The sequence below is a fragment of the Oncorhynchus tshawytscha genome, linkage group LG26 (assembly GCF_018296145.1).
Source record: "Oncorhynchus tshawytscha isolate Ot180627B linkage group LG26, Otsh_v2.0, whole genome shotgun sequence".
Taxonomy (NCBI): Eukaryota; Metazoa; Chordata; class Actinopteri; order Salmoniformes; family Salmonidae; genus Oncorhynchus; species Oncorhynchus tshawytscha.
The window spans coordinates 34,459,450-34,470,551 of NC_056454.1; the positions used below are offsets into that span (position 1 = coordinate 34,459,450).

General features: G+C 41.5%; 1 protein-coding gene across 1 annotated transcript in view; it reads right to left on the minus strand.

Annotated features, from left to right (window-relative positions):
- Positions 1 to 11,102, minus strand: part of LOC112224855 (receptor tyrosine-protein kinase erbB-4-like) — a 275,238-nt gene that overhangs the window by 172,083 nt on the left and 92,053 nt on the right. The window contains exons 6-8 of the mRNA XM_042306366.1: positions 9,462 to 9,603; positions 2,114 to 2,227; positions 1,695 to 1,821 (exon numbers count right to left, since the gene is read on the minus strand). Coding sequence (XP_042162300.1) covers positions 1,695 to 1,821; positions 2,114 to 2,227; positions 9,462 to 9,603 — 383 coding nt within the window. The remainder of the gene's footprint in view (positions 1 to 1,694; positions 1,822 to 2,113; positions 2,228 to 9,461; positions 9,604 to 11,102) is intronic.

An 11,102-nucleotide genomic window follows, 5' to 3' on the forward strand; every position in this document is an offset into this window, starting at 1 on the left:
GTCAGACCACGAAAACGTCTGTAGCTTCCGAACGGTTTGGCCTACACACTATTATGAACCCTCTATGGAAAGGGTAGACTTTCACAAACACGATGGTTATATCCACTGTACTTCACAACTTGTCTGAAGTCGATAACGCTGATGTGCCAACTTCTGTCAGTAGAGTCCAAACAGTTAGAGCTACAAACCAAGTGTAGCTTTGTGCCAACAAAAATAAGGGGTTAAATATATGTCCAAAAATATATTTCCTGAGCTTTCTTATATCTCCTAGATATAAGAGACATTTCCATACCTTATTCCTTAATAAAAAAAATGTACTGTCTTTTTTGCCATTTATGAATGTATTATTCAATGCGTTTCTATGGGCTAAAGTAGTGTCATGACGTAGCTCTTTCTGGGTGTAGATCATGGCTTCCCCCTCTCTCACTCTCTCCTACACCCAGGTTCTGTTATCTCAGGTAGTAAATTCCTGGCGGAGACTCTCTTCCCCTTTTCATGAAGAGAGAAAGACCACAGAGTGAACAAAGGATTTCAGGCGGCCCTCTTCTACTGTTACGAATAAAAGTCTCTCCTAACAAAATACTCTTCAGACTGAGCAAACCCACGGCGTGAGCTGTGATTGTGAATAGTTAAGACCACGAAAACCTCAGTGTAAGCTAAAGTTGCAATGGTTGTTGAATTCCTAACCATACCGCGTGGAACATTGGCTACATGGCTGGAAACGGTTCAACTCTGAGACTATCGATCCCTACAGAAAAAGAGCAAATCTTAGATACTAATTACTAGTCTGCAGCTAGAAATGATGTCAACCTGGGATGCGAATACCGACAACCGCCATAACATCTACTCTAAGAACAATGGATGCCTGGCGTATCCATTACAACAGACACTATCAGGATCCGCCACCATGAGTAGCCAGAGACTCTCTGATGAACTGACCGACGATTCCAACAGAGAAGAAAACAACTACATAATTGCATTAATATATTGATTTCAATTATTCCAGAATGAGCGAGCAAAGGATTAGCATTTCAACTGATATAATTATCCACTGTGTGTGGTGATCCCTTTTGTCTTTCCTGCTCTTTCTCAGTCCACACCCCCTTCCCTTTGTCCACAAAGCCGTCATATCGGTTTAGACCACAAGGGAATCTTCCCTATCATTGTTAGTAACCAATATCTACTGTTTGTTTGTTTATGCATTTCTGTGATTATTTAGTTAGTTAGTAAATAAATGATTTAGCCAATTGGTGTATGGATGATTTATAGTAAAGGCTGGGTTCGTGCACATAACTAACAATTTACGACATTCAGATGAGACTGCCGTGAGGTAAAGAATAATTAATTAATAGAAGACTAATTGATCAGATATTAAAATATCTGAAGAGTGGGGCCTCCAAGGTGGCACAGTGGTCTAGGGCACTGCATCACAGTGCTAGCTGTGCCACCAGAGACTCTGGGTTCGTGCCCAGGCTCTGTCACAGCCGCCCGCAATCAGGAGGTCCGTGGGGCGACGCGCAATTGGCCTAGCGTCGTCCGGGTTAGGGCCAAAAGGGGGTAAAATGATAAATATAAAAAATATCGGAAGAGTTATATTCGGAAAAGTATAACTTTGTAATCTGAAGATTTTCTGTGGTGCCCCGACTTCCTAGTTAATGAAAATTACATGATTGTGTGTGTGTTTTTACTCTCACCCTTTAATGCCAGTGATGAGGAAGACCAGGTTTCCATTGATCTTGGTACAGTTGGTGAACTTCTCTATGTTGCTGGAGTCCACGGTCTGGGCAGACTGCAGACTGGCTGTACCTATACCATCACAGGCTAAAACAGAAGATGAAGAAGGAGAAGAAGATTACTTGGTCAAATATTCCCCCAAAATTAAACGGAAATGTGTGGTCAGGCTTTTTCCCAACCACTTTGAAATACTCATCTGGAACAGACAGGCACAAGAAGACACACATAGTTTGGAGGGGTTGGAACAGTGGGTAAGCCATAGTCAAGCACAACCACAACATAACCACAGCTCAACCCCAACTACATCCAATCAACCAGATGAATAAACTGGATGTGAATGACAGGAGGATAGAGTTCAGGACGGTGCAGGACTGGACACCTTTAGGACAGATGTCAGTGCAGGCGATGCACATCTTGATGCGGTTCTGCTCCACCTCCATCTTGTTGCTGGGACAAGCCCTCACACAGGAGCTGTGGTCCACCACAAAGTTATCTGGAACAGCAAACAAAGAGTAAAAAATAGTATGTGTCAGAGCAATTCCAAGGCCGTACCCACTGGGAAACATGTTATGGATGTAATCTGTGGAACAGGTTGCATGTGAACAGACTGATTTGAACTGGTATTGATATGTGTGTCATGGAGGTTTAAAGGTCAACTGCCCCTTAGAACCAACTTCTCAGGTTTTAAATGGCCTATGTGGCATCGATATGAGTCAAAAAAAATCATTCTAGTGTCAAAATTGACTACAAAGTGTTAATAGGATAATTTTGGTCATAAAGTCAGTTTTGTTCAAAACAGAGTTTGGTAAGTGATCGCATCATGACATACTTGAGGGTTTGTTTTGGATTATAATTATGTCAACAAATCATCCCGTTTTGCCTATTAACACATGGTGGCACCGTGTTTTCTGGAAAAAGACTGGGGGACTTTCCTTTCCATGGCCTGGTGACCCGGGCAGGCGGAGACATCTCCTTAGGGGTACCAATGGAATGGTCAAAAATGTTTCAACTCAAATCTACTGTCCTGTTTGTTGTGATTGAATAGCAAAGACACAGCCAAGAAACACCCACATTAAACCACACCCCCAAGACAACTCTCGTTTGCATACAGTCATGACCCCTAGCATTTCTTAATGAGCATTGATGAAAAACAAGTTCAAATCAGGAAGTGCAGTCATCCTTTAATGTAAATTAATGTCTTCCTCATGAGACTTGAAGGCAATGAATAGCAGTGGAACGTGACTACTGCTGCTGTGCTCCTGAAGATGACTCCTGTGATAAAAGATGTTCCTTGTCCTCTTTACCTTGTTTTATTGTTTTATTGTTCTCTCCGGGTGAGAGCATATCTGGCCCTGCTGGTATAATATCTGATAGTCTGAACTGAGGATGGATTTTAGGGATAGAAATACACATCAAATAGGGGACCAATGATTGCTTTTCTCACAGCCTCAGGCAGGGAGGTGGACACCGAAATTACAGGTACCTCTTCAGGGGTCCTTGTGGCAGTGCAGGAAATAAAAGAGCCTGGGTTATCACTAAACACCAAAAATAAGAAATCAGACTGAAATGGGGAGGGACTACCTGAACTTAATAATACCAGTCCAATAATCCAATAGTCCAATAATACAATTATTGTTTTTGTTGCTGCAAAACATTTGCTACGGTGTGCCCTAATAAGGCTGATCCACGTGGTCCTTCATCGGGAGTGGGCTGCATTAGAGGCAGCACACCCCTCTCTCTCTCTCTCTTGCTGTTAGGAGCCAGAGCTCTTAGCAGAGTGCCAGGCACAAGCCCCAGGAGAGGAGAGGAGAGAAGAAGGAAAGGCAGTTTAAATCAGTGGAGGAAATGGCTGCTTTAATGGAAGGGGAGGATGAAGGGGAGATGTGAAGAGGGGGCTAAGTAGAGATGATCAAGGAAGTTGCTCGCTGCATTCCTCGGGGAAAAAAGGTTCAGACTTTTAAAAAAGAGGTTTGAGAAATGAATCAATATCCTGAGGCCCTTGGTAATGAGAATGACCAGCCTTCTCTGCTCCGCTAGTGATGATGAGTCAAGGTCTAGGTCAAAGGTAGGCAACTATGTTCAGCCGCAGGCCAATTTTTGTCAGAGCAAACATAATTAGAATAATTTGTACACAGCAAATTGCGTTTAAAACCAAGATATGGTCACCATGCCAGTGTTCTCCCAAAATAAGATTGTCGCTACGCCACATTGCCAGTTTTGCTACACCACTATATAAAGACTTCACAGCAGGTGGAACTGATATTTAGTCATGACAGAGTAACTTAGATCACCAATGACATCGTTGTGAATTGTGTAACAGGACGTTCATAAATTCTAATTGCTATCATGTTCCCCAATTAATTCAGTGCATTTCAGCAGTAGGACAGTTAAGCAAAAGCAAAATGATCAAAGTTGCTAAACTTGCTAGATAATGTCCAACTCACGACAGAATATCTAGGGGGCAGCATTTTCACTTTTGGATGAATAGCGTGCCCAGACTGAACTGCCTCCTACTCTGTCCCAGATGCTAATATATGCATATTATTATTAGTATTGGATAGAAATCACTCTGAAGTTTCTAAAACTGTTTGAATGATGTCTGTGAGTATAACAGAACTCATATGGCAGGCAAAAGCCTGAGGAAAATCCAAACAGGAAGTGGGAAATCTGAGGTTTGTAGTTTTTGAACTCACCCCTATTGAATACACAGTGGGATATTGGTTATGTTGCACTTCCTAAGGTTTCCACTAGATGTCAACCGTCTTTAGAATGTTGTTTCAGGCTTCTACTGTGATGTGGGACCGGATGGGAGCTCTTTGAGTCAGTGGTCTGCCTACAGCCTCGTTCACAGATATGCACTTTCACTTGAGATGTAGCTGTCGTTCCAATGCTTTTCTACAGACACAGGAATTCTCAGGTTGGAACATTATTAAACTTTTATGATAAAAACATCCTAAAGATTGATTCTATACTTAGTTTGACAAGTTTGAATATTTATAATGCTATTTATGAATAATGTTGACTACCCAACATGGCGGATATATTTCTCTGGCTGGTTTGGGCTCTGAGCGCTGTTCTCAGATTATGCTTTTTCCGTAAAGTTTTTTCGAAATCTGACACAGCGGTTGCATGTCTAAAAATGGTATTTTCATCGACATTTGTAATGGGTATTTCTGTTTATTCATGTGGCTCTCTGCAATATCACTGCATGTTTTGGAACTACTGAACGTAACACGCCAATGTAAAATAAGATTTTGGAAATAAATATGACCTTAACCCGAACAAAACATACATGTATTGTGTAACATGAAGTCCTATGAGTGTCATCTGATGAAGATCATCAAAGGTTAGTGATTCATTTTATCTCTATTTGTGCTTTTTGTGACTCCTCTCTTTGGCTGGAAAAATGGCTGGGTTTTTCTGTTAGTTGGTTGTGACCTAACATAATCGTTTGTGGAGCTTTCGCTGTAAAGCATTTTAGAAATCAGACACTGTGGCTGGATTAACGAGAATTTTATCTTTAAAATGGTGCCTAATACTTGTATGTTTGAGAAATTTGATTTATGAGATTCATTTTGATTTGTATTTGGCGCCCTGCAATTTCATTGGCTGTTTTGCGAGGGGTTCTGCTAGCGGAACGGGGTAACCTAGACGGGTTAAGCAAAAGTAAAATGATCAAAGTTGCCAATCTTGATAGATAATGTCCAACTCACAACAGAATATCTCCGATGTGGCAAAATAGAGTTGATGGTTATACAGATAACAAATCAGCTCATGAATAACAGGGAGACAAAGAGAGGAAATTGTTTAAAAATCAAGGTATCTTAAAAATGTATATTGTTTGTTGATCACATATTCTCTACCGAAGCTCTCACATTGGCAGCAATATCAGACAGCGCAGAGATGCGGGAGAAAATATATAGCGGTATTTTGACATGCATAGGCGAGACATGCTTTGATAATGCAACCTATGGATTACAGAATAAAGATAGAGATTTTCAAGCAAGACAAGAGTCAGGATTGGGATGATAGGAAATTAGCCTGACATATACATAAGGCTATATACAGTTGAAGTTGGAAGTTAACATACACCTTTGACACATACATTTAAACTCAGTATTTCACAATTCCTGACATTTAATCATAGTAAAAATTCCCTGTTTTATTTCAGTTAGGTTCACCACTTTATTTTAAGAATGTGAAATGTCAGAATAGTAGTAGAGATAATGATTTATTTCAGCTTTCATTTCTTTCATCACATTCCCAGTGGGTCAGAAGTTTCCATACGTTCAATTAGTATTTGGTAGCATTGCCTTTAAATGCCCACAAATGTTCTATGGGATTGAGATCAAGGCTTTGTGATGGTGACTCCAATTCCTTGACTTTGTTGTCCTGTAGCCATTTTGCCACAACTTTGGAAGTATGCTTGGGGTCATTGTCCATTTGGAAGTTTTAACTTCCTGACTGATGTCTTGAGATGTTGCTTCAATATATCCACATGATTTTTCTTCCTCATGATGCCATCTATTTTGTCCCTCCTGCAGCAAAGCACCCACACATTATGATGCTGCCACCCCCGTGCTTCACGGTTGGGATGGTGTTCTTCGGCTTGCAAGCCTCCCCCTTTTTCTTCAGAAAAACAATGGTCATTATGGCCAAAAAGTTAGATTTTTGTTTCATCAGACCAGAGGACATTTCTCCAAAAAGTACGGTCTTTGTCCCCATGCACAGTTGCAAACCGTAGTCTGGCTTTTTTTATGGCAGATTTGGAGCAGTGGCTCATTCCTTGCTGAGCAGCCTTTCAGGTTATGTCGATATAGGACTTGTTTTACTGTGGATATACAGTGGGGCAAAAAAGTATTTAGTCAGCCACCAATTGTGCAAGTTCTTCCACTTAAAAAGAAGAGAGAGGCCTGTAATTTTCATCATAGGTACACTTCAACTATGACAGACAAAATGAGAAGAAAAAAAATCCAGAAAATCACATTGTAGGATTTTTTATGAATTTATTTGCAAATTATGGTGGAGAATAAGTATTTGGTCACCTACAAACAAGCAATATTTCTGGCTCTCACAGACCTGTAACTTCTGCTTTAAGAGGCTCCTCTGTCCTCCACTCATTACCTGTATTAATGACACCTGTTTGAACTTGTTATCAGTATAAAAGACACCTGTCCACAACCTCAAACAGTCACACTCCAAACTCCACTATGGTCAAGACCAAAGAGCTGTCAAAAGACACCAGAAACAAAATTGTAGACCTGCACCAGGCTGGGAAGACTGAATCTGCAATAGGTAAGCAGCTTGGTTTGAAGAAATCAACTGTGGGAGCAATTATTAGGAAATGGAAGACATACAAGACCACTGGGCTCCACGCAAGATCTCACCCCGTGGGGTCAAAATGATCACAAGAACGGTGAGCAAAAATCCCAGAACCACACAGGGGGACCTAGTGAATGACCTGCAGAGAGCTGGGACCAAAGTAACAAAGCCTACCATCAGCAAGGGCATTGAAGATGAAACGTGGCTGGGTCTTTCAGCATGACAATGGTCCCAAACACACCGCCCGGGCAACGAAGGAGTGGCTTCCTAAGAAGCATTTCAAGGTCCTGGAGTGGCCTAGCCATTCTCCAGATCTCAACCCCATAGAAAATCTTTGGAGGGAGTTGAAAGTCCGTGTTGCCCAGCAACAGCCCCAAAACATCACTGCTCGAGAGGAGATCTGCATGGAGGAATGGGCCAAAATACCAGCAACAGTGTGTGAAAACCTTGTGAAGACTTACAGAAAACGTTTGACCTCTGTCATTGCCATATAACAAAGTATTGAGATAAACTTTTGTTATTGACCAAATACTTATTTTCCACCATCATTTGCACATCAATTCATTAAAAATCCTACAATGTGATTTTTTTTCTAATTTTGTCTGTCATAGTTGAAGTGTACCTATGATACAAATTACAGGCGTCTCTCATCTTTTTAAGTGGGAGAACTTGCACAATTGGTGGCTGACTAAATACTTTTTTGCCCCACTGTAGATACTTTTGTACCTGTTTCCTCCAGCAACTTCACAAGGTACTTTGCTGTTGTTCTGGGATTTATTTACACTTTTCACACCCCCAGGTACACCTCCAATTTACTTTTTTAAATGTTATTTTTAATTTCACCTTTATTTGACCAGGTAGGCCAGTTGAGAACAAGTTCTCATTTACAACTGCGACCTCGCAAAGATAAAGCAAAGCAGTGCGACAAAAAACAACAACACAGAGTTACACATGGGATAAACAAAAGTACAGTCAATAACACAATAGAAAAATCTATATACAATGTGTGCAAATGGAGGTAAGGCAATAAATAGGCCACAGTAGCGAAGTAATTATAATTTAGCAAATTAACACTGGAGTGACTGATGTGCAGAGGATGATGTGAAACGACAGACAGCTGTCCCTGATTGAGAACCAGACCCGGCCAAAAACAAAGAAATACAAAAACGTAGAAAAAAGAACATAGAACGCCCACCCTAGTCACACCCTGGCCTAACCAAAATAGAGAATAAAAATACTCTCTATGGACAGGGCGTCACAGTATGTTTGACAGCGTGAGTGAAGGAGTCTTTGTTGAGGAAAAAAGAAGCCAATTCTAGATTTAATTTTGGATTGGAGATGCTTAATATGAAAGGAGAGTTTACAGTCTAGCCAGACACCTAGGTATTTGTAGTTGTCCACATATTCTAAGTCAGAACCGACCAGAGTAGTGATGCTAGTCGGGTGGGCGGCTGCGGACAGTGATCGGTTGAAGAGCATGTATTTAGTTTTACTAGCGTTTAAGAGCAGTTGGAGGCCGCGGAATGTGTGTTGTATGGCATTGAAGCTCGTTTGTAGGTTTGTTAACACAGTGTCCAACGAAGGGCCAGATGTTTACAGAATGGTGTCATCTGCGTAGAGGTGGATCAAGGAATCAGCCGCAGCAAGAGCAACATCGTTGATATATACAGAGAAAAGAGTCAGCCCGAGAATTGAATCCTGTGGTACCCCCATAGAGACTGCCAGAGGTCAGGACAACAGGCCCTCTGATTTGACACACTGAACTCTATCTGAGAAGTAGTTGCTGAACCAGGCGAGGCAGTCATTTGAGAAACCATGGCTATTGAGTGTGCCGATACGAATACATTAGATGATGTCAATTAGCCTATCAGAAGCTTCTAAAGCCATGACATCATTTTCCAAGCTTTTTAAAGGCACAGTAACTTAGTGTATGTAAACTTCTGACCCACTGGAATTGTGATACAGTGAATTATAAGTGAAATAATCTGTCTGTAAACAATTGTTGGAAATATTACTTGTGTCATTTACAAAGAAGATGTCCTAACCGACTTGTCCAAACTATAGTTTGTGGAGTGGTTGAAAATTGCTACGACACGAGTGAAGAGCAAAATCCGCTTGTAAAACATGAAAACAAAACGTTGTATTCTGTATCTTGTATGTATCTGTATGTTCATATCTATATATGAGCAAACTAGAATGGTGTGTATGGTGTGTGTATAATATATAATAATGTATGTTTTTTAGTAGACGCTTAGCGAATTACAGTCATGCGTGCATACATGCAGTCATGCCTGTGTGTATGTATGTAGCATGTTTGTCTATTCTTATTTCACAGTTTTTTTAATGTCCCCTTATTTCACAAAAGTATGGTTGTATGTTGTGTGTGTGTGTGTGTCATTCCTTACGTGGGCACTTCTTGACGCAGAAGGCACCATAGGTGTACTTGGCTCTGGGGTTGCTTTCCAGCTGGAAGGTGGTGGGGTTGTACACAAAGGGCTGGGGACACTGGGTCACACACGCCCCGCTGTCGTTGAAGTTGGTGCACGCCTGTGGACAAAACACACACACACATGCACACACCACAAGCGTACACAGGTGAACGTACACACAGGCACACCCACACACACAAACACACACGTCATCACATACACACACACACCATCACACACACACTAGTGCTGGGTGGTCAAGGAAACACAGTCCACACAGCAGTATGCAGCTAAATAACAGACATTAAGCTTCTTATCACTGGGAGCCCTATGCTCTCCAAGCAAGCACATTATCACTTAATTGCTATGTAGCTGTAAACACACACATACTAAAACACACACAGACTTAGTAAGTAATTAGCAATTGATAAGCACCTTTTCTCTACACAGAGACGCATACAAAGCTCTCCCTCGCCCAAATCTGACCATAACTCTATCCTCCTGATTCCTGCTTAAAAGCAAAAATTTAAACAGGAAGTACCAGTGACTCGCTCAATACAGAAGTCGTCAGAGGATGCAGATGCTAAGCTACAGGACTGCTTTCCTAGCACAGACTGGAAAATAATCCGGGATTCTTCATATCCAATCAAATCAAAGTTTATTTGTCACGTGCGCCAAATACAACATGTATTTCACCTTACAATGAAATGCTTACTTACAGGCTCTAACCAATAGTGCAAAAAAGGTATTAGCTGAACAACAGGTAAGAAAATAAATAAAACAACAGTAAAAAGACAGGCTTTATACAGTAGCGAGGCTATAAAAGTAGCAAGGCTACATACAGACACCTGTTAGTCAGAATGATGGCATTGAGGAATACACCACATCAGTCACTGGCTTCATCAATAAGTGCATTGATGACCTCGTCCCCACAGTGACCGTACGTACATACCCAAACCAGAAGTCATGGATTACAGGTTAGAACTGCCACTTTCAAGGACCGAAACTCTAACCCGGACGCTTATAATAAATCCTGCTATAGCCTCCAACGAACCATCAAACAGGCAAAGCGTCAATACAGGACTAAGAATGAATCGTACTACAACGGATCCAACGCTCGTCGGATGTGGCAGGGCTTTAAAACTATTATGGACTACATAGAGAAGCATAGCCGCGAGCTGCCCAGTGACACAAGCCTACCAGATGAGCTACATTACTTCTATTCCTTCTTCCTTCTTCGAGGCAAGCAACACTGAAGCATGCATGAGAGCAGCAGCTGTCCCGGACGACTGTGTGATCACGCTCTCTGTAGCCGACATGAGTAAAACCTTTAAACAGGTCAAAATTCACAAGGCCGCAAGGCTAGATGGATTACACATGAGAACATGCACTGACCAACTGGGAAGTGTCATCACTGATATTTTCAACCTGTCCCTGACCGAGTCTGTAATACCAACATGTTTCAAGCAGACCACCATAGTCCCTGTGCCCAAGAATACCAAGGTAACTGCCTAAATGACTACCGACCTGTAGCACTCACGTCTGTAGCCAAGAAGTGCTTTGAAAGGCTGGTCATGGCTCACATGAACCCCATTATCCCAGAAAACCTAGACCCAC